This window comes from Schistocerca gregaria, chromosome X (assembly GCF_023897955.1).
Source record: "Schistocerca gregaria isolate iqSchGreg1 chromosome X, iqSchGreg1.2, whole genome shotgun sequence".
NCBI classification, from domain to species: domain Eukaryota; kingdom Metazoa; phylum Arthropoda; class Insecta; order Orthoptera; family Acrididae; genus Schistocerca; species Schistocerca gregaria.
Window position 1 is genome coordinate 156,610,884 of NC_064931.1, and position 24,650 is coordinate 156,635,533.

The 24,650-nt window shown below is 45.1% G+C and overlaps 1 protein-coding gene across 18 annotated transcripts in view; it reads right to left on the reverse strand.

Annotated features, from left to right (window-relative positions):
• Positions 1 to 24,650, reverse strand: part of LOC126297424 (inositol hexakisphosphate and diphosphoinositol-pentakisphosphate kinase) — a 507,792-nt gene that overhangs the window by 393,961 nt on the left and 89,181 nt on the right. For 11 of the 18 annotated variants that reach the window (XM_049988233.1, XM_049988228.1, XM_049988227.1 and 8 more), the window contains exon 2: positions 19,749 to 19,946. In XM_049988233.1, the coding sequence (XP_049844190.1) occupies positions 19,749 to 19,913 (165 nt within the window). In that variant the 5' untranslated portion in view covers positions 19,914 to 19,946. Of the gene's footprint in view, positions 1 to 19,748; positions 19,947 to 24,650 lie in introns of those variants that run through there. The other 7 variants (XM_049988235.1, XM_049988234.1, XM_049988229.1 and 4 more) reach the window with 2 other exon arrangements.

The following is a 24,650-nucleotide window of genomic DNA, read 5'->3' on the forward strand; positions in this document are numbered from 1 at the left end:
GCGCTGTTACTTTGGAGTAGATTACCTTTTCCACACGAGAATGCAACTGAAACGGTGGCTCAGTGGCTATCGCCGTTCCTTCTTAACTTTGATTCCCGAGTTCGAGACCATATTGGTTTTTTTATTATTATTTTTTCCTCCCTCTCTATCAGAATTATCTACAAATGTTTTTTTCCAATTTATGTTGAAATAATGTTGTCGTTATTCGTCTATCTTTCCGTATAGTTAATGAATTAAAAAAAATAATAATAAACGAATGAGAGAATAATGTAAAATATTTTTGAACCTCCTTACAACCTGTAAGGTTGCAAGGACATTCACAAATATTTCACATTTTCTCATTCGTTTATTTTTTTAACTTCTTTCATTACACTGTAAATAATTTGACAACATTGTTTCAACATAAATTGGAATAAAAATTCGTAAATAATTCAGAGTGAGGGGAGAAAAAAAAGGAACAACCGGGTTTCGAACTCGCAGCGCAAAGTTCTGAAGGTGCGACGGTAGCCGCTGAGCCAACGCTTCATTTCAATCCCTACACGCTAAACGGTATCTACACGATATCAACAGCGCATTGAAAACTCTGACCGCCGTTTTCTCAGAAGCGGTCGAGTGTATGCAGAGAGCCGGCCGCGGTGGTCTAGCGGTTCTAGGCGCTCAGTCCGGAACCGCGCGATTGCTACGGTCGCAGGTTCGAATCCTGCCTCGAGCATGGATGTGTGTGATGTCCTTAGGTTACTTAGGTTTAAGTAGTTCTAAGTTCTGGGGGGCTGATGACCACAGATGTTAAGTCCCATAGTGCTCAGAGCCATTTGTATGCAAATAAGCAGACACACGTGTTCGCTTATTTTGTCCCCTCTGTCACTGAGCGAAGTTTCACCAAGACCGGGGTATGACACCTGGCGGGTCCCCCCGTAAGTGGCGTGCGTTGCGATTCAGTAAACAGAATGCGTCCACTTGCCTCGACTACTCATTGACATGTTTGGAAACTTTCGTTCTTGTAATGGCAGTTTGCATTATGAGGGCTGGTTTTCCTGATAACGATCTATTAATGGACTTTGCTCCTAATTTACGTTACTGTGTAGCAGACCTACTGCAACGACTTGAACCGGAAATGTTTTTTTGGATAGTCCGCTTCTTAGTCGCCATATTTCGCTAATTTTTCCTTTGTTTCAAAACGGCAAGTTTAGATGACCACTGCAACTTGGTAACATCAGTAACAATTTAATACTTTGAAACAGTTACGTGGAGTGTACGAGGAGTGTATTCTGTTGAATGAGGAATGCATTAAATACGAAAGCTGCGTCCAGTAACAATAATTAACTTTCGGTTATATGACAAAACACAAGCCGAAATACTGTCAATTTATCTCAGTACAGCCGGCCGTTGTGGCCGAGCGGTTCTAGGCGCTTCAGTCCGGAACCCCGCTACTGAAATGGTCGCAGGTTCGAGTCCTTCCTCGGGCATGGATGTGTGTAATGCCCTTAAGTTAGTTAGGTTTAAGTAATTCTAAGTCTAGGGGACTGATGACCTCAGATGTTAAGTCCCATAGTGCTCAGAACCATTTGAACCATCTCAGTACGCAGTAAAACTTAAACTAGAACGATCGCAAACATACTTTTGTGGGGAAGGCAAACGAAAGATTGAGTTTTATTGGCCGCACACTAAGAATATGCAACAGGTCTCCTGAAAAAACTGCCTACACTACGTTTGCCCGCGCATCCACTGCTGTAGTATTCCTGCGCGGTATGGGATCCTTGACAGACGGGATTGACGGTGCACGCCAGAAACGTGCAAGGAACGGTAGCACGATTTGTAATGTCACGAAATAGGGGAGAGAGCGTTCCAGATTTGATAAGCGAGTTGGGGTGACATTCATGAAAACAAAAGCGTTTTTCGTTGCCGCGAGATCTTTTCACGAAATTTCAATCACCAACATGTTCTGAATACCAAAACATTATTTTCTCGGGAACTTACACAGGAAGAAATAACCATAGCAATAATGTAATTCAGGGCTCGTGAGAAAAGATTTATGCGGTCCTTTTTCCCGCACGCTGTTAAATAGTGGGGCGGTAGAGAAATAGTTCGAAGATAGTCCGATGAACCCTCTTCCAGGCACGTAAGTCTGGGTTGCACAGAAATCCTGTAGATGTAGTCGTGTAGATGTAACAACGAAATTATGTTGTAACTGCGACATATGAGTTACATTTGATTTGAACATCGAAGCTGATTGCTGTTTATTTCTTTTTTGTTCATCATTTTCAGCCACAGACAAACACCTAGGTGCTTAAATTGATACTAAAATAAAGTGTCATGCATGGAACGATAACAATAAATTTTTACTTGTTATGATACTGCAGTATCTGCCAGCGTCTTCAGAAGTGTATGTCGCATACAACGTTCATAGGGTGTTTATAAGTGGATATTGCAGACGACTTCGAACAAAATTATAATGTAGTTTCGTAAAAGTTCCATGATCAAAAGATCTGAGTTGCTGGCGAATACAGTTTATCCTCACTAGGCAGTATATATTATCATCATACATGAGGTGAAAAGGGTTTTGCCGGGAGCGGTGGCCGAGCGGTTCTAGGCGCTATAGTCACAAACCGCGCGGCTGCTTCAGTCGCAGGTTGGAAACCTACCTCGATCATGGATGTGTGTGATGTCCTTAGGTTAGGTAGGTTTAAGTAGTTCTAGGTCCAGGGGACTGATGACCTAAGCAGTTTGGTCACATAGTTCTTAGAGCTGACCTTTCCCGTAAATTTTCTTTACGTAAACGGCCGTATCTGGTCCCAAGAAGGGCTGAATGCAGAAAGAAGTAAAACTGTCACCATACAACGGCCGTTGACATAGTAGCTCACTTTTTTTTACACCGCCAAGGGACCGTATACCGCAGGAAGTGCGATACATTTCCGCTTATTATGTCTGCCCGTACTCGATGTAAACGGGTTTTAAAGGTTTGGTAGACAGATAGACGGTCAAGAAAGGGAGACTAGTACGGTTACATTTTTAGCGATTTAGGTGACAAAGTCCTAACAACGAAAATACACTCTTGGAAATTGAAATAAGAACACCGTTAATTCATTGTCCCAGGAAGGGGAAACTTTATTGACACATTCCTGGGGTCAGATACATCACATGATCACACTGACAGAACCACAGGCACATAGACACAGGCAACAGAGCATGCACAATGTCGGCACTAGTACAGTGTATATCCACCTTTCGCAGCAATGCAGGCTGCTATTCTCCCATGGAGACGATCGTAGAGATGCTGGATGTAGTCCTGTGGAACGGCTTGCCATGCCATTTCCACCTGGCGCCTCAGTTGGACCAGCGTTCATGCTGGACGTGCAGACCGCGTGAGACGATGCTTCATCCAGTCCCAAACATGCTCAATGGGGGACAGATCCGGAGATCTTGCTGGCCAGGGTAGTTGACTTACACCTTCTAGAGCACGTTGGGTGGCACGGGATACACGCGGACGTGCATTGTCCTGTTGCAACAGCAAGTTCCCTTGCCGGTCTAGGAATGGTAGAACGATGGGTTCGATGACGGTTTGGATGTACCGTGCACTATTCAGTGCCCCCTCGACGATCACCAGAGGTGTACGGCCAGTGTAGGAGATCGCTCCCCACACCATGATGCCGGGTGTTGGCCCTGTGTGCCTCGGTCGTATGCAGTCCTGATTGTGGCGCTCACCTGCACGGCGCCAAACACGCATACGACCATCATTGGCACCAAGGCAGAAGCGACTCTCATCGCTGAAGACGACACGTCTCCATTCGTCCCTCCATTCACGCCTGTCGCGACACCACTGGAGGCGGGCTGCACGATGTTGGGGCGTGAGCGGAAGACGGCCTAACGGTGTGCGGGACCGTAGCCCAGCTTCATGGAGACGGTTGCGAATGGTCCTCGCAGATACCCCAGGATCAACAGTGTCCCTAATTTGCTGGGAAGTGGCGGTGCAGTCCCCTACGGCACTGCGTAGGATCCTACGGTCTTGGCGTGCATCCGTGCGTCGCTGCGGTCCGGTCCCAGGTCGACGGCCACGTGCACCTTCCGCCGACCACTGGCGACAACATCGATGTACTGTTGAGACCTCACGCCCCACGTGTTGAGCAATTCGGCGGTACGTCCACCCGGCCTCCCGCAAGCCCACTATACGCCCTCGCTCAAAGTCCGTCAACTGCACATACGGTTCACGTCCACGCTGTCGCGGCATGCTACCAGTGTTAAAGACTGCGATGGAGCTCCGTATGCCACGCAAACTGGCTGACACTGACGGCGGCGGTGCACAAATGCTGCGCAGCTAGCGCCATTCGACGGCCAACACCGCGGTTCCTGGTGTGTCCGCTGTGCCGTACGTGTGATCATTGCTTGTACAGCCCTCTCGCAGTGTCAGGAGCAAGTATGGTTGGTCTGACACACCGGTGTCAATGTGTTCTTTTTTCCATTTCCAGGAGTGTAGCTACGACAGTTACTGAAGATGAGGGCCGTATAAGTAATTCCCCCAACTCTTTATTCGAAATGTTCTAGTTGCAGTCGATACATCAGCACATTAATACACTCCTGGAAATGGAAAAAAGAACACATTGACACCGGTGTGTCAGACCCACCATACTTGCTCCGGACACTGCGAGAGGGCTGTACAAGCAATGATCACACGCACGGCACAGCGGACAAACCAGGAACCGCGGTGTTGGCCGTCGAATGGCGCTAGCTGCGCAGCATTTGTGCACCGCCGCCGTCAGTGTCAGCCAGTTTGCCGTGGCATACGGAGCTCCATCGCAGTCTTTAACACTGGTAGCATGCCGCGACAGCGTGGACGTGAACCGTATGTGCAGTTGACAGACTTTGAGCGAGGGCGTATAGTGGGCATGCGGGAGGGCGGGTGGACGTACCGCCGAATTGCTCAACACGTGGGGCGTGAGGTCTCCACAGTACATCGATGTTGTCGCCAGTGGTCGGCGGAAGGTGCACGTGCCCGTCGACCTGGGACCGGACCGCAGCGACGCACGGATGCACGCCAAGACCGTAGGATCCTACGCAGTGCCGTAGGGGACCGCACCGCCACTTCCCAGCAAATTAGGGACACTGTTGCTCCTGGGGTATCGGCGAGGACCATTCGCAACCGTTTCCATGAAGCTGGGCTACGGTCCCGCACACCGTTAGGCCGTCTTCCGCTCACGCCCCAACATCGTGCAGCCCGCCTCCAGTTGTGTCACGACAGGCGTGAATGGAGGGACGAATGGAGACATGTCGTCTTCAGCGATGAGAGTCGCTTCTGCCTTGGTGCCAATGATGGTCGTATGCGTGTTTGGCGCCGTGCAGGTGGGCGCCACATTCAGGTCTGCATACGACCGAGGCACACAGGGCCAACACCCGGCATCATGGTGTGGGGAGCGATTTCCTACATTGGCCATACATCTCTGGTGATCGTCGAGGGGACACTGAATAGTGCACGGTACATCCAAACCGTCACCGAACCCATCGTTCTACCATTCCTAGACCGGCAAGGGAACTTGCTGTTCCAACAGGACAATGCACGTCCGCATGTATCCCGTGCCACCCAACGTGCTCTAGAAGGTGTAAGTCAACTACCCTGGCCAGCAAGATCTCCGGATCTGTCCCCCATTGAGCATGTTTGGGACTGGATGAAGCATCGTCTCACGCGGTCTGCACGTCCAGCACGAACGCTGGTCCAACTGAGACGCCAGGTGGAAATGGCATGGCAAGCCGTTCCACAGGACTACATCCAGCATCTCTACGATCGTCTCCATGGGAGAATAGCAGCCTGCATTGCTGCGAAAGGTGGATATACACTGTACTAGTGCCGACATTGTGCATGCTCTGTTGCCTGTGTCTATGTGCCTGTGGTTCTGTCAGTGTGATCATGTGATGTATCTGACCCCAGGAATGTGTCAATAAAGTTTCCCCTTCCTGGGACAATGAATTCACGGTGTTCTTATTTCAATTTCCAGGAGTGTAGTAGCTACGCTTTAGATCCAAATCACGTTTACAGGAATGCAAATAAAGTCCACTTGCCTATACGGGTGGTAATTCAGATCCCAGTATTAATGCCAGCGCGATTTAGAAGTGTGAGCATTCCCATTGCTAGCTAGCTTAAGAAACACTTCGGCTAATTAAGGTTTTCTGTCTGTGGCGAGTCTAAGGGAGAATTCGAAACATTGTAGAATTCATTTGGTAGCTATGTCGCCGTTTATTATCCTACTAAATTTACTGGCTAATAACAGTATTTTGTTATTACGATAAACATTCCGGATGACTGTACAAAGATGTACAGATCGCGAGTGGCTGTCACTGCCGTTGCAACGTTAGAAAGTAAGTGGCGCAGAGCAAGGTAGATCTGTAGATGTAAAGCGACAGGTACTGTCGACTGCACCTCTCAGTCACGATCATTCACAGTAGTTTTCTTGGTGATTCCGTCGCTTGCTGTGGAAGTAATCCTCGGCATCGACTTTCAGTGTGCACACTAGGCGTGCATAGATTTCCGCCTAAACTGCGTAACATTCACTCTCGAAGGAGAGAATGTGAACCTAGATTTCGAACGTGGACCAGGAGAGACAGACGTCACTGATCTGTTTAACCTTGATAATTTTTTTAATTTGTATATGGGACCATTCCGTGTACGACGCGTCGTACACCCGAACGCATTGCAAATAGAAACAATACGAACGAGGAAGAGTCGTGGGTTGCACCACATCACGAACATTAAGCTGTGGATAACATAAAAATAATAACGCATCTCCTGTTGGCGTAGGCAATAGGCAAGGTCAAACGTAAACAGCGAAGGTCACAGTTAACACAACACTCTGATCACAAATAGTCCACCACTGGCAAGTAAACTGGTCCACTGAGTCAATTGTTTCTTTGCCAGCCAGAGTGGCCGAGCGGTTCTAGGCGCTACAGTATGGAACCGCGCGACTGCTGCGGGCGCAGGTTCGAATCCTGCCTCGGGCATGGATGTGTGTGATGTCCTTAGGTTAGTTAGGTTTAAGTAGTTGTAAGTTCTAGGGGACTGATGACCTCAGAAGTTAAGTCCTATAGTGCTCAGAGCCATTTGAACCGAGGATAAAATCAAGAGGCAGGCGATTAACAACGCCAATAGAAACCAGAAACAAATAAATGGAACAGGGAGTATACATACATCTCAAAAATTAAATACCTTTTAAATGATGAGTGTAAGCTAATATACTGTTAGAACCGTGTGCTTTAAATGTTGGTGATCTAATACCCCTAATAAGAATACATATTTATGTGTGTGTGAAATATACCTACAGAGCCGAAGGAAAGAGCGAATCAATGAGTGCAGGAAACAAAGATCTGCTAAAACACCGGTAATTCATTCCCAACATCCCACTGACAAAACGAAATAAGGGTAACCATGTAATCACAGGCTGGAAACCTTTAAGAGGCCAACACAGAACAACTGTGGTAAAGCTGGTATAGTATTGTGTCGTTCCATGACAATATTTTGTTTTATTTTGCCCTTAGTGTAAAACGGGCGCCCACTGAATTTTATGCTTAATTTATCCTTTAACAGTAACTCCATGTACGTATCTTAGACACATGTAGACGAGTTGGTGATTTGTATTACATGTGCGTAGCAACACGATGAAGACGGCCTAAGTATTAGGCAGAGGCATTTTTCATGTAATCACGCCTAAATGCTACATCGAGTAGAGTAGAAGTAGTTGGCTCAGTTCAATATTTCTTGGTAGTTGTGGGAGTAACTTTGAACTAAACATAGAGTAGATTGGTGATGGAATTTTTCCAAAACCACCTGACACCATTTTGATCTTATTTCCAATATATGTGTTGTAACTGTCAACAATGTCATGCCACACTGGCAGAAATATTTTGTTTTATATGCCTCAACGACGTATTTATTATTGCACATCTGTGACTCCGGTCATAACTAGGAACCATTTCAACTTCATTATTTTCATGACTAGCTGTGCTTATTGTCAATAGAGAAATCAGTTCATATTTATCTTGGGTCAATGTTGTAGCTTTAGTAATCTAGGAATAGTCACATAATTTTGTCTTGCCTGGACGGCCTTGTTATGTATACAGGGTGTTACAAAAAGGTACGGCCAAACTTTCAGTAAACATTCCTCACACACAACGAAAGAAAATATGTTATGTGGACATGTGTCCGTAAACGCTTACTTTCCATCTTAGAGCTCATTTAATTACTTCTCTTCAAATCACATTAATCATGGAATGGAAACACACAGCAACAGAACGTACCACCGTGACTTCAAACACTTTGTTACAGGAAATGTTTTAAATGTCCTCCGTTAGCGAGGATACATGCATCCACCCTCCGTCGCATGGAATCCCTGATGCCCTGATGCAGCCCTGGAGAATGGCGTATCTTATCACAGCCGTCCACAATACGAGCACGAAGAGTCTCTACATTTGGTACCGGGATTGCATAGACAAGAGCTTTCAAATGCCCCATAAATGAAAGTCAAGAGGGTTGAGGTCAGGAGAGCGTGGAGGCCATGGAATTGGTCCGCCTCTACCAATCCATAGGTCACAGAATCTGTGGTTGAGAAGTGTACGAACACTTCGACTGAAATGTGCAGGAGCTCCATCGTGCATGAACCACATGTTGTGTCGTACTTGTAAAGCCTCATGTTCTAGCAGCACAGGTAGAGTACCCAGTATGAAATCATGATAACGTGCTCCATTGAGCGTAGGTGGAAGAACATGGGGCCCAATCAAGACATAAGCAACAATGCCTACCCAAACGTTCACAGAAAATCTGTGTTGATGACGTGATTGCACAATTGCGTGAGGATTCTCGTCAGCCCACACATGTTGATTGTGAAAATTTACAATTTGATCACGTTGGAATGAAGCCTCATCAGTAAAGAGAACACTGGCACTGAAATGAGGATTGACACATTGTTGGATGAACCATTCGCAGAAGTGTACCCGTGGAGACCAATCAGCTGCTGATAGTACCTGCACACGCTGTACATGGTACGGAAACAACTGGTTCTCCCGTAGCACTCTCCATACAGTGACGTGGTCAACGTTACCTTGTACAGCAGCAACTTCTCTGACGCTGACATTAGGGTCATCGTCAACTGCACGAAGAATTGCCTTGTCCGTTGCAGGTGTCCTCGTCGTTCTAGGTCTTCCCCAGTCGCGAGTCATAGGCCAGAATGTTCCGTGCTCCCTAAGACGCTGATCAATTGCTTCGAACGACTTCCTGTCGGGACGCCTTCGTTCTGGAAATCTGTCTCGATACAAACGTACCGCGCCACGGTTATTGCCCCGTGCTAATCCATACATCAAATGAGCATCTGCCAACTCCGCATTTGTAAACATTGCACTGACTGCAAAACCACGTTCGTGATGAACACTAACCTGTTGATGCTAGTACTGTAGAGCAATGAGTCGCGTGTCAACACAAGCACCGAAGTCAACATTACCTTTCTTCAATTGGGTCAACTGGCGGTGAATCGAGGAAGTAGAGTTCATACTGACGGAACTAAAATGAGCTCTAACATGGAAATTAAGCGTTTCCGGACACATGTCCACATAACATCTTTTCTTTATTTGTGTGTGAGGAATGTTTCCTGAAAGTTTGGCCTTATCTTTTTGTAACACCCTGTATAAGAAAATAAGATAGGTAAGCTTTGTGGAAACATGTCACAAGTTTCTCCGGGGAGGTAGTACGCCGCGAGTACACGGCACCCCAGCTCACACCAGGCGTCTACGTCGAGCGTGTAAGGGCGGCAGCAGCGCACGCAGTTGCCAGAACAGCGGCAACGGCGGCTCACGAGACCCTCGCAGTAGCCAGCTGAGAGCCGGTGCATCCCCCCCGCGCCAGTCACCTGACGAGCGAAAGGGAACACGTGACGCATGCCGGGCTAGGTCACCGAACCCGATGCGGCTCTCGCCCAGACGGCCGCAGTAAGGCAACGCCCACTGCCTAGACACTCAACGCCGCCCGGCAACGAATAACGCTGCGCACCTGCGCCAAACTGGGGACGCGCAGCAAATAGGGCATCCACTTGCTGTCTGACGGTACACGAAACACATACGTGCGCCGCACCAACATTAGACGCCGCCGGACGCAGAAGGGAGCGTGTCTCACCATTGGCATACAGCATGTAGTGGGACGCGAAATTGAAGCGTCACCCATCCACCAGTGTCAGCCCAGTTTGCATGTGAATGTAAGTTTAATTTAGTGTTTTGTTTATGTATTTTGTAATATTTGTAATGTTTGTGAATTATCTAAAGTTCTGTATTTATTTTTATGTGTCATGTACGGAGAGGGCGGCGCAACGAACGGAGACATCTTCACTGCCGGTACGAGAGAGCAAATTGCTGGCCACTATACGTCGCGGGTCGACAGCCAAAGAGCAACAGAAGATCCTGAAACCCAACTGTTGCGTCGTGCTTCTAAAAACTGAAAAAAATAAGAATTTGTAATGTTTCTACAACAATGACGTCATAGAAAGTTTAATCATGTTGTTAATGCTCAGTCCTATCTTGTCAAGGCTCATGTTCACGTCTATATGTAGCATATATGAAGATAATAAACTAGTGAATACTACAAAAGTTTAAATACGTGTTCCGAGAATTTATTTATGAAGAATTATATTAAGGAAGAAGTATTACTGATTTATTTGACAAGATTATTAATTTTTGACAACGTTCATCGCGAGTTTGAGTCTTAAAAGTTTATTTAATATGTGTTTAATATTTATTAAAGCAGATAACTTACATTAATATAATTTCTGAGAAGAAACAAACGACATCTAAAAGTTTGCGCAAACCAACTGGACTGAGTGACATAATTCTGCTCATACGACTCAAATGGTGTTTTAATTACGGTTTCGTTCAAGAACCATTCAGAAACAACTTTAAAAAGAATTTAAATAATTTTGAAGTGTTCTGTAACTGACGTAGGTGACTAAGTCTGCATATGGTCATATGTCAAAACAAAATCATTTATACAAAACTTACGTCGTTACACTACAAGCACCAGAAGAAGGGGGCGTGTCTCGCCGTTGACGCGCACCAGCAGAAAGGGGGCGTGTCTCGCCACTGACGCGTACCAGCAGAAGGGGGCGTGTTGCCAATACCACACGCACCGGCTGATAGCAATCAGGAGACGATGCAGCGAAGAAGGGGGCGTGTGTCGTCAGACGCATCCCTCCACAATATGCAGACAACTGCCACGCTGGCTTGTCGATAACGAGACAGGGCCGAGGAACAGCGATGTCCTGCAAATCTCCAACGTCGAACCACCCCCATTGTATGGACGCAGTAAATATAAGTTTAATTTAGTGTTTTGTTTATGTATTTGTAAGATTTTGATAAGTTTGTAAGTTTTGTATTTTTGTTTTGTATGTATCATGTTTGGAGAGAGCAGCGTAACTCGCGGAAACAGTATCTTCCCTGCCGGAACCAGAAAGAAAATTGCTGGCCACTAGACGTCGCGGGTCAACGGCCGAAGGGCAACAGAAGATCCTGTGACCGGGTTGTTGCGTCGAACCTCCAACATTCAAATAAATGAAAATCTGTAATTTTCCATTGTAATGACGTCACAGAATGTTTCGTTCATGTTGTATTTCGTTCAGTTCTGTTTTGTCGAGTCTGTATGTAGCATATACGAAGACAATAAAACAGTGTGTGCTCTAAAGCGTAAATACGTGTTCGAGAATTATTTATGAAGAGTTATACTGAGGAAGAATTATTACTGAATTTTTCCACGATATTAATTTTCAGAAGAGTTTGATTTCGATTTTTTGAATCTTAAAGGTTTTACAGTCTGATTTTAACATGGGAAAAATAAAATAACTTGCAAGAATATAATTTCCAAGAAGAAACAAACAACATCTAAATTTAAAAAGTTTGCGCAAACCAGTTGGACTGAATGACGTAAATTTTGCACAAACGACTCAACGTGTTTTAATTACAGTTTCGTTCAAGAATCTTTTATAGAGAACTTTGAAAGAAGTTACATAATTTTTTTGAAGTGTTTTGTAAACGACGTAGGTGACTAAGTCTGCACATGGTCATATTTCAAACCAAAAATCGTTGAGTCATACGCGTCGTTACAGTACAGCAGAAGATGGAACTGGGCGAGAGGCAACGTTGCGGGCTGCTCTATAGACAAAACAACCTGGGCGAGACAACGGACGTTACACTCAACGCCGCCGCCAGCTCCCCATTTCAGTGTTGTGGTTCCCTAGTAGCCTATCCTCCAAGTCGCCTTTAGAAGAGACGTCCACCCCAGCACCCACAGAAATACCCAGTGAAACTACCGTGTGACAAAACTGAAGAATAATAGGGTGTCAACGAGTTCATTTCTATGTGTGTGTGTGTGTGTGTGTGTGTGTGTGTGTGTGTGTGTGTGTACTTGTGCATTATTTTGTATATTTGGTTATTTACGTGTTGACGAGTGAAATAAGGGTCCCAGAGAGGAGCTAAAGTGTTTGACGAGTTACAATATATACAGGGTGTTACAAAAAGGTACGACCAAACTTTCAGGAAACATTCATCACACACAAAAAAAGAGAAGCTATTATGCGGACATGTGTCCGGAAACGCTTAATTTCCATGTTAGAGCTCATTTTAGTTTCGTCAGTATGTACTATACTTTCTCGATTCACCGCCAGTTGGCCCAATTGAAGGAAGGTAATGTTGACTTCGGTGCTTGTGTTGACATGCGACTCATTGCTCTACAGTACTAGCATCAAGCATATCAGTACGTAGCATCCACAGGTAACTGTTCATCACGAACGTGGTTTTGCAGCCAGTGCAATGTTTACAAATGCGGAGTTGGCAGATGCCCATTTGATGTATGGATTAGCACGGGGCAATAGCCGTGGCGCGGTACGTTTGTATCGAGACAGGTTTCCAGAACGAAGGTGTCCCGACAGGAAGACGTTCGAAGCAATTGATCGGCGTCTTACGGAGCACGGAACATTCCAGCCTATGACGCGCGACTGGGGAAGACGTAGAACGACGAGGACACCTGCAATGGACGAGGCAATTCTTCGTGCCGTTGACGATAACCCTAAAGTCAGCGTCAGACAAGTTGCTGCTGTACAAGGTAACGTTGACCACGTCACTGTATGGAGAGTGCTATAGGAGAACCAGTTGTTTCCGTACCATGTACAGCGTGTGCAGGCACTATCAGCAGCTGATTGGCCTCCACGGGTACACTTCTGCGAATGGTTCATCCAACAATGTGTCAATCCTCATTTCAGTGCAAATGTTCTCTTTACGGATGAGGCTTCATTCCAACGTGATCAAATTGTAAATTTTCACAATCAACATGTGTGGGCTGACGAGAATCCGCACGCAATTGTGCAATCACGTTATTAACACAGATTTTCTGTGAACGTTTGGGCAGGCATTGTTGCTTATGTCTTGATTGGGCCCCATGTTCTTCCACCTACGCTCAATGGAGCACGTTATCATGATTTCATACGGGATACTCTACCTGTGCTGCTAGAACATGTGCCTTTACAAGTACGACACAACGTGTGGTTCATGCACGATGGAGCTCCTGCACATTTCAGTCGAGGTGTTAGTACACTTCTCAACAACAGATTCTGTGACCGATGGATTGGTAGAGGCGGACCAATTCCATGGCCTCCACGCTCTCCTGACCTCAACCCTCTTGACTTTCATTTATGGGGGCATTTGAAAGCTCTTGTCTACGCAACCCCGGTACCAAATGTAGAGACTCTTCGTGCTCATATTGTGGACGGCTGTGATACAATACGCCATTCTCCAGGGCTGCATCAGCGCATCAGGGATTCCATGCGACGTAGGGGGATGCATGTATCCTCGCTAACGGAGGACATTTTGAACATTTCCTGTAACAAAGAGTTTGAAGTCACGGTGGTACGTTCTGCTGCTGTGTGTTTCCATTCCATGATTAATGTGATTTGAAGAGCAGTAATAAAATGAGCTCTAACATGGAAAGTAAGCGTTTCCGGACACACCTCCACATAACATATTTTCTTTCTTTGTGTGTGAGGAATGTTTCCTGAAAGTTTGGCCGTATCTTTTTGTCTATGGACTCTGCATTTTAGCAGTTAAGGTAACCTGTCAACATTTCATTTAATCCCGATTCGGGAAATTCCAGTATAAATTAATGGGAAGCAGACGCGTCAGCTCCTCCAATCAAGGACAAAGATGCACAGCTTTCTTGGCTAATTCCACTAGTCAACCACAGGTTTAGTGACAGATTACGACGTTATCATTACTACATTAATGGTTTTCCAATTACCACTCTCAATTTCATGCATTACTTAATTATTTTAGTATCATCGCAATGATTTCTGATTTTGCACTTTGCAATTACATTTTTAGGTGTATGTCAGCACCATTTGATTTTACAAATAACATTTCTTTGGTTCATTTTAACGTAAATTCTTTCATTAATTATTTTTACATTATTGCATTTATTAGTTGATCTTGCACTTTTCACTTAGATTTTTACATGTGCATGGCAGCACCATCTGATTTTAGAAATGACATTTCTGTGGTTCATTTTAACTTAAATTTTCATCACAAGATGAATGATTTTGAATGGTCATCACTTGTTTGGCTAGGATGTTAATTTAGACATTTCATATGTTATTCACTTGCTATCTTGTTTAAATGCCATCTCCTTATGCCAAGTGGTCCCATAGTTGCTCCGTTCGTAGTGAGAATATTCGTTCATGCAAGAGAGCAGGACGTTGCATATTTTTTTAACCTTTTCTACAGCACAAACTATTGTTTGCAATTGTTTTCATTTTTCTTTTTTACGTAAGCATAGAACATAACATTGCTAAAAGAAATGAACCTGAATTGTCTTCCCATGAGAAGAACATTCCGGATCATTTCTTTCTATCCACGCATGGGGTGATGAAACTGTACAGTAGTTTCCGCTCCATAAGCAGCAGGTTTCGCTGCTCCCTCGCACCGGGAAATACAAACGGAGGCGGTTCCGCCACCAATTTTATTGTACGACGCGGCCGGCCGCGGGTGCAACGGAACCCATGTGGACGGATGGAAAGAAATGTGTCAGCATTCATAATACCTATTTATATGTGTCGTGTATTATGCATTTGTTGTACGTGAATGTGACTCTGCACATGAACTTTCCTAATTCTCTTCCCACGTTTCCAGCGTGGCCAAATCTTAGTTGGGAAGTAGTTCCGTAGTATAGTAGTGCCAACCTCATTCCTGGTTAGGGGATCAGAGAGACAGCACAGGCAGGTCAAAGTCAGAGACGTTCCAGTGTCACAAGATTTTGGGTGGAGAGGTTGGTCACGGCCAAGTTGTTCGACCATCCCCTCCACCGGGGCCCAGGAAGACATCCGGGTGCCCGCGATATTCTGGGAGTGTTACAGAAGACGGGTAAGTGAGCAGACGTGCCCTCAGTGCGTCTGTCTCGATGTTCACGCGTAGAAGAGAGATATTTGAATATTTGCACTAATTCTTTCATTTCCAGCTTCGGTTTGTGTAAGGAAATGAATGTTCTCGTTTAATTTCGGAAATTTGACCACCTGTGTTAATGTATCTGGTCCTCAGTTTGCCTGTTAACCTCCTCACATAGTGGATGTCCCATATAAAATATTGGGAGACTTTGGTGAGATACATTTGGCCAACGCAATTCCGTCTTGCCCGATAAATGTGCGAGCAGATTAGTATATGATGTACCCGAGCTGTAAGTTGTAAAATTGTAATATCTGTCAACTGGAACAATTGCTGCAATCGCTGTTGAGTGATAATGTTTAAAATAATTAGGTAATCAATTGTCATCAATCTTTAACATACCCTAAAAATCACATAAGAGTCAAGTTAAAGGACTTCATTTAAAATAAAAGAATGCAGAGGGCCACACATCAGCGTGTGATCCTTCCAACCCCTTGCCTAGTATCGTACAGAAAGAGCACGCTCTCTGTTGTAGGTAGCGCTCTCAAGCTCCCCTCCCCAGTTATCCGTTGCGCAATTTTCATTCAGGGCTTGACGACATCAACTTTCATTTGGCGTCTCTAAGCAAGGAGGTTTGACGGTAATCTTTCATTGTCACATAAGCGCTGACATAAAGGTAGAAAATCAATGTTTTTTGAGTTCTGCAGTTTCTGTTGCACAGAGCTTTCTGATCATTTTGCCATTTTCATTGCGAAATTACCGGCTTATTCATGTCTGGGGTAATAATAGAGGGCTTTTTACCTGGGTTGTCTGCTAGCGTAGTGAAAGGTGTTTGCTACTGCAAGGGAGGTCTGATTTGTTTTCGGTCGATGGAGGCAGATAGGCTACCAGGAAAGCAATTTTAAGAAATTCTCGCGCCCCCAATACGTTTTATTGCTACGTTTATTCTGTAGCGGCGCCCTGTGGATGCCAATATGAAACTCTTGTGGAATTTCATTCTTGTTACTGCCTACTACTACCCGCTTCTGTCAATAATTGAATTGACTTACGTGTGCCAATGAATGATCTTTAACTAAATTTCTTATGAATCTTCGCGCATTGAACGTTGACACAGACAGTTTTGCCACCGAATGCGCATAATATCTTGCTATTTCGTAACGATATGGGGTACTTTGCCTTAGTACAACAGTTATGTTATCTCGACAAGCTGAAATTCATTTTTATTAATACAGTCCCTACTAATTAGCGTTCCTTCTTTCATTTATATCTTATATTTAAGGTTGTGTTTAACACACTAATCAGCATTAATATAGTCTTCCGCATGACTGAAAATAGTCTGACAAAGTAGTTTTTCAGTTTCACGCTTGTGCATACGCTCCTGGAAATGGAAAAAAGAACACATTGACACCGGTGTGTCAGACCCACCATACTTGCTCCGGACACTGCGAGAGGGCTGTACAAGCAATGATCACAGGCACGGCACAGCGGACACACCAGGAACCGCGGTGTTGGCCGTCGAATGGCGCTAGCTGCGCAGCATTTGTGCACCGCCGCCGTCAGTGTCAGCCAGTTTGCCGTGGCATACGGAGCTCCATCGCAGTCTTTAACACTGGTAGCATGCCGCGACAGCGTGGACGTGAACCGTATGTTCAGTTGACGGACTTTGAGCGAGGGCGTATAGTGGGCATGCGGGAGGCCGGGTGGACGTACCGCCGAATTGCTCAACACGTGGGGCGTGAGGTCTCCACAGTACATCGATGTTGTCGCCAGTGGTCGGCGGAAGGTGCACGAGCCCGTCGACCTGGGACCGGACCGCAGCGACGCACGGATGCACGCCAAGACCGTAGGATCCTATGCAGTGCCGTAGGGGACCGCACCGCCACTTCCCAGCAAATTAGGGACACTGTTGCTCCTGGGGTATCGGCGAGGACCATTCGCAACCGTCTCCATGAAGCTGGGCTACGGTCCCGCACACCGTTAGGCCGTCTTCCGCTCACGCCCCAACATCGTGCAGCCCGCCTCCAGTGGTGTCGCGACAGGCGTGAATGGAGGGACGAATGGAGACATGTCGTCTTCAGCGATGAGAGTCGCTTCTGCCTTGGTGCCAATGATGGTCGTATGCGTGTTTGGCGCCGTGCAGGTGAGCGCCACAGTCAGGACTGCATACGACCGAGGCACACAGGGCCAACACCCGGCATCATGGTGTGGGGAGCGATCTCCTACACTGGCCGTACAACTCTGGTGATCGTCGAGGGGACACTGAATAGTGCACGGTACATCCAAACCGTCATCGAACCCATCGTTCTACCATTCCTAGACCGGCAAGGGAACTTGCTGTTCCAACAGGACAATGCACGTCCGCATGTATCCCGTGCCACCCAACGTGCTCTAGAAGGTGTAAGTCAACTACCCTGGCCAGCAAGATCTCCGGATCTGTCCCCCATTGAGCATGTTTGGGACTGGATGAAGCGTCGTCTCACGCGGTCTGCACGTCCAGCACGAACGCTGGTCCAACTGAGGCGCCAGGTGGAAATGGCATGGCAAGCCGTTCCACAGGACTATATCCAGCATCTCTACGATCGTCTCCATGGGAGAATAGCAGCCTGCATTGCTGCGAAAGGTGGATATACACTGTACTAGTGCCGACATTGTGCATGCTCTTTTGCCTGTGTCTATGTGCCTGTGGTTCTGTCAGTGTGATCATGTGATGTATCTGACCCCAGGAATGTGTCAATAAAGTTTCCCCTTCCTGGGACAATGAATTCACGGTGTTCTTATTTCAATTTCCGGGAGTGTAGTATGTTGATAGCACTTCGTTGCCTTGTCTGTTACGCTGTGTAGAAGATTTTAAAGCTATGCGGATAAGCATAACGTAAAGGCGAGAGACCTCGCTCGTTTTGTCCACGACTGTACATTGTCCACAACATGGTGCAGTGAATACAGTGAAAAGTTGATGCTGCGGTACTGTCAAAGGCCGTGTTATGCATGAAGAGCCACTGCACTCCCAGTATGTGACTTTGTGTTGTGGATTCGTAAGTACCTTAATTTTCAGTCCGATCTTCTTTTAACACACTTAGAGGTGTACTGTGACATCCACACATTCTTAAGACGACATTGTACAGCATGTGATTCCTGCTTTGGAAGAGTGCAACTGTGCAGAAACCATTATTTTCATGCAAGAGGATTAATAATAAAATCAACATTATGCCTTTTTCAGTTGTTTGACCTGTTCTGCCCACAACCAGTTCCTAATCCATTATTTAGGGAAACATTTTTCCTGCATTCACAGTGCCAGATTTGCACCTGGTGGCCAAAATTGGAACCATTAACTTCCAGCTTTAATCTGTTCAAGATTAACGATTAGAACATTAATAATTAGCATACCTACCATTTTTGCTGCTATACGACAGTTACAATGCAAAAGGATCCTCTGTTAGTATCTGCACTTTAATTATAGCCACCTGGTACATACAAAAATGACAACACAGCAAGCACGTGGTGTTCGAGAACGAACTATGACTGGATGGCGGCTGGCCCCTACCATTCTATTCGCTGAAATGTCAGTCGTAAAATAATTTAATTTGAGTATAACAGCTTCACTAGGTACCATCTGTCATGCACTGTATAGTGACTTGCAGAGTATATACGTACATGAAGATATAATAGTAATGGAGAGAAATGTTTAGGGGCGGAAGTTTCAAAAATGAAAGGTCTAGAAGGCTAGAATGACTAGAAAACAAACAGAAAATGGTCTGAAAAAATGAAAAAGAACCACAGTGAAACAATGAAAGACACAAGAAGAAAAAGAAAGGAACAAAGAAAGATAAAGATTTGAAATTGGCACATGATCCCAAGAAGGGCTGAAAGTAGAAAGAAGCAAAACTGTCACCATACAGTGTATCATTCTACAACAGAGTCTGCTGTTCAATAATATCATACATAATTTTCCAACTACAAATCATTGTACTCTACTCACGTTAGTAAGCCTTCTACCCAAATATTAATTTCTATTTCTTATTTTACTCTGCTGATTTACATGATTTTCACTGTATTACTTATCACGTTTCCTTAACTGATAAATGTCTAGTTTTGAAATATATTGTTTAGTCATCACCAGTGAAGCATCCAAGAGGAAGATGGAATAACAAGTAATTAACAACAACTTTGAGATTAAAAAAATGCGTGCATTACATGTAAATTCTACATAAAACGTTGAGTAATTCCATAAGGTATTCCTAACTTCATAACAATTACTTATGTACTATGTATTATATGTTTAATTGTACTGCGACAATAAAATTGTTGACACTTACCCACGTTTTCACAGCTCTAACTCCACCACCAGCACTAACACCAACGCCAACACCAACCCCACCACCAGCACCACCACCACCAGCACCTTCTGGTTCTTCGCAGTAAAGAGGGTTCCTTGAATTTCTCAGCCCCTGGTAACCATGTTCGAGCTCAGTATAGGACATGGTTGGGGCTGCTCACGGGCTGAGCCATGTAACCTGGACAAACGTCAACATCAACAGACATGGAAAATCTTTGTATCATGAATGTACAACAGTTTTCACTAATTTCTACACTTATTTAATATTAAAGACTTAAGAAAACCATTGGGGAGAATATCTAGCTGCTTTCGGACTTCACAATTTCCTATATAACTGTTTTAACTTTCTTTGCTGCCTCTATGTTATTGCAAGAACTTATTTCAAGCAGAGACTATAAAATTTAAACTTCATATGTTTGACTGTATTGGTGAGTATGGGTGTTCATCGCATGAGAGATTCAAATAATTTTTTTTCTGCATAAAAGTATTTTTTTAAATTTTTTAACATAGCTTTTTTTGCAATAGTGAGATGAACTTCTGGGACAACTGAAAGGTCAGGCCAGGTGAACATACTGTGTGTGTGTTCATGTTTTGAGAGAGAGAGAGAGAGAGAGAGAGAGAGAGAGAGAGATTACAGGATACAAAGTTACATATGTTTTATATCAAATATATTGTAAATAAAATACGTTTACATTTTAATCCCTCTATAGTATTTGACGTTTTCTAGTGTGTTCATGCAACTCATTACACCAGTGGACACAATAGGCGGCCCTAAGTTTTAATGGCATCAATCAGCATTTTCACATTAGCAAACATTGTGAGAAGAAAAAGGAACTATAAGTAGGGGGGGGGGGGGGGGGGGAGGGGTGATCTCTCTCTTCTTAGCATGCTACCTGACTACCACGAGTTACGGGTCAAATGAAAGGTAGGTGAGGGGGGGGGGGGGGGAAGCAGTGGAGAGGGTTGACTCGCATATTTATGAAGGGAGTTCCTAATGTAAGTTCTACATTATTAAGGCAGGCCAAATAACTTTTACTGAATGCTACACTATACTTCGAAGTGACACAGATATATGGAACTATTTTTTTCAATATAGTTATCAAGTCTCTGTACAGAACAGCCAGGAAGTTCTACAAACCATTCAAATTCCTGGACAATAGAAATCCGTTCCTCTGTCACTGAGCCACTAAAGTGCTCATCATAGGAAAATCAACGATTGCTGGAAATCGGACCCATGAATGCCTCCACATTATCAGCTGTGGTCAACATTGATGGCCTTACTTCCCGATTGGCATCAACTCCATTTGTTCGGTCTTGGTCGAATTTTCGGCACCATTTCCCTAAGACTGGATGTGACACTTCGTCCATATAATGCCAGAATTTCACACTGGATCTGGGGAGGGGGTGGGGGGGGGGCATAGAGCTAATGTTAGTCAAGAAAGCCTTTAAGGCGACAAAAACGCCATTATCCGTACCTCACTCAATTTGAATGAGGTCATGTAATGGGGCTATGAGAACTTGTATGTTCCTTGTGTGCCAATGTACATGACTACTGGAAGTGGTGGTCACGAGAATGTACTGTAGCCAGACGACAGGGCTCCGGATGGCCAAGTGGCACTTCCAAGATGCATTACCACGGTGATCGGTGTATGGCTCTGGCGCATTGAACTGCATCTGTAGCAGCAATCTGAGCAGCAGTTGTCACCACAATGACATCGAATTGTTACAAATACGATACTTCGAGTAGAGCTCTGAGCCAGGCGCCGTGTAGCGTGCATACCACTAACCCCAAATCGCCGCCATTTGTGACTTGAGTGGTGTGAAGCGAGAGCTCATTGGAGGGCAGGACGGAGGTCTGTTGTGTTTTCTGATGAAAGCTGGGTCTACCTCGGTGCCAGTGATGGCTGTGTGTTGATCACATGAAGGACAGTTGAGGGCCTGCAACCAACTTGTCTGCGTGCTAGACACACTGGACCTACACCGGGAATTATTGTCTGGGGTGTAATTTCGTTTAAGAGCAGGACCACTCTCCTGGTTAGCCCACGCACCCTGACTGCAAATCAGCACTTCAATCTGATGATTCGAGCTGTTGTGCTGTCATCCATGAACAGCATTCCAGAGGGTGTTTTATAACAGGATAACGCTCGCCCACATACCGCTGTTGTCACCCAACATATTCTATAGAATGTCGAGATGCTGTCTTGGTCTGCTCGACTAGATATGTTTCCAATCGATCACATAAGGGGCATCATCGGAACGACAACTCCTGTGTCCACTGGACCTGACGGAATACCAATTCGATTCTACACAGAGTACGCGAAAGAACTCCCCCCCCCCCCCCCTTCTAACAGCCGTGTACCGCAAGTCTCTAGAGGAACGGAAGGTTCCAAATGATTGGAAAAGAGCACAGGTAGTCCAAGTCTTCAGAAAGGGTCGTCGAGCAGATGCGCAAAACTATAGACCTATATCTCTGACGTCGATCTGTTGTAGAATTTTAGAACATGTTTTTTGCTCGAGTATCATGTCGTTTTTGGAAACCCAGAATCTACTCTGTAGGAATCAACATGGATTCCGGAAACAGCGATCGTGTGAGACCCAACTTGCTTTATTTGTTCATGAGACCCAGCAATTATTAGATACAGGCTCCCAGGTACATGCTATTTTCCTAGACTTCCGGAAGGCGTTCGATACAGTTCCGCACTGTCGCCTGATAAACAAAGTAAGAGCCTACGGAATATCAGACCAGCTGTGTGGCTGGATTGAAGAGTTTTTAGCAAACAGAACACAGCATGTTGTTATCAATGGAGAGACGTCTACAGACGTTAAAGTAACCTCTGGCGTGCCATAGGGGAGTGTTATGGGACCATTTCTCTTCACAATATATATAAATGACCTAGTAGATAGTGTCGGAAGTTCCATGCGGCTTTTCGCGGATGATGCTGTAGTATACAGAGAAGTTGCAGCATTAGAAAATTGTAGCGAAATGCAAGAAGATCTGCAGTGGATAGGCACTTGGTGTAGGGAGTGGCAACTGACCCGTAACATAGACAAATGTAATGTATTGCGAATACATAAAAAGAAGGATCCTTTATTGTATGATTATATGATAGCGGAACAAACACTGGTAGCAGTTACTTCTGTTAAATATCTGGGAGTATGCGTGCGGAACGATTTGAAATGGAATGATCATATAAAATTAATTGTTGGTAAGGCGGGTACCAGGTTGAGATTCATTGGGACAGTCCTTAGAAAATGTTGTCCATCAACAAAGTAGGTGGCTTACAAAACACTCGTTCGACCTATACTTGAGTATTCCTCATCAGTGTGGGATCCGTACCAAATCGGGTTGACGGAGGAGATAGAGAAGATCCAAAGAAGAGCGGCGCGTTTCGTCACAGGGTTATTTGGTAACCGTGATAGCGTTACGGAGATGTTTAGCAAACTCAAGTGGCAGACTCTGCAAGAGAGGCGCTCTGCATCGCGGTGTAGCTTGCTCGCCAGGTATCGAGAGGGTGCGTTTCTGGATGAGGTATTGAATATATTGCTTCCCCCTACTTATACCTCCAGTGGAGATCACGAATGTGAAATTAGAGAGATTCGAGCGCGCACGGAGGCTTTCAGACAGTCGTTCTTCCCGCGAACCATATGCGACTGGAACAGTAATGACAGTGGCACGTAAAGTGCCCTCCGCCACACACCGTTGGGTGGCTTGCGGAGTATGAATGTAGATGTAGATGTCATGCACAAACAGCACCAACCGTCCCTGTATTGACCGACCAAGTGCAATGCGCATGGAACTCCGTCCCACAAACTGACTTCTAGCACCTGTACAACACAATGCATGCATATTTGCATGCTTGCAGTCAACAATCTGGCGGTTACACCAGTTATTAACGAACCAGCATTTCACATTTGCAATGGCTTATATTAATTTGTGATCTTCCAATGTTGATCACTTTAAATACATCACCTAGACAAATGTATTCTGGAAATTTCATTACTCTATATTAATTACTTTTTGGTGCTGCAGTATCAGTTACAAGCCTGTCCAGGTAGAGCTCTGCATACTTGATAAAGCCTAACAACTGGAGCACAGCAGTTGACTGACGATGCCTGCTAATGATTGTTTTGACTCTATAGACATCTGTCTAGTGGCACATATACAGGGTGGTCCATTGATAGTGACCGGGCCAAATATCTCACGAAATAAGCGTCAAACGAAAAAACTACAAAGACCGAAACTTGTCTAGCTTGAAGGGGGAAACCAGATGGCGCTATGGTTGGCCCGCTAGATGGCGCTTCATAGGTCAAACCGATATCAACTGCGGTTTTTTTTTAATAGGAACCCCTACATATTCGTGTAGAAAGTAGAAAAATATGAATGTTTTAGTGGGACCACTTTTTTCGCTTTGTGATAGATGGCGCTGTAATAGTCACAAACGTATAAGTACGTGGTATCACGTAAAATTCCGCCAGTGCGGACAGTATTTGCTTCGTGATACATTACCCGTGTTAAAATGGACCGTTTAACAATTGCGGAAAAGGTTGATATTGTGTTGATGTATGGCTATTGTGATCAAAGTGCCCAACGAGCGTGTGCTATGTATGCTGCTCGGTATCCTGGGCGACATCATCCAAGTGATCGGACCGGTCACCGGATAGTTACGTTACTTAAGGAAACAAGAAGTGTTCAGCCACATGTGAGACGTCAACCACGACCTGCAACAAATGATGCCAAAGTAGGTGTTTTAGGTGCTGTCGCGGCTAATCCGCACATCAGTAGCAGAGAAATTGAGCGAGAATCGAGAATCTCAAAAACGTCGGTGTTGCGAATGCTACATCAACATTGATTGCATCCGTACCATATTTATATGCACCAGGA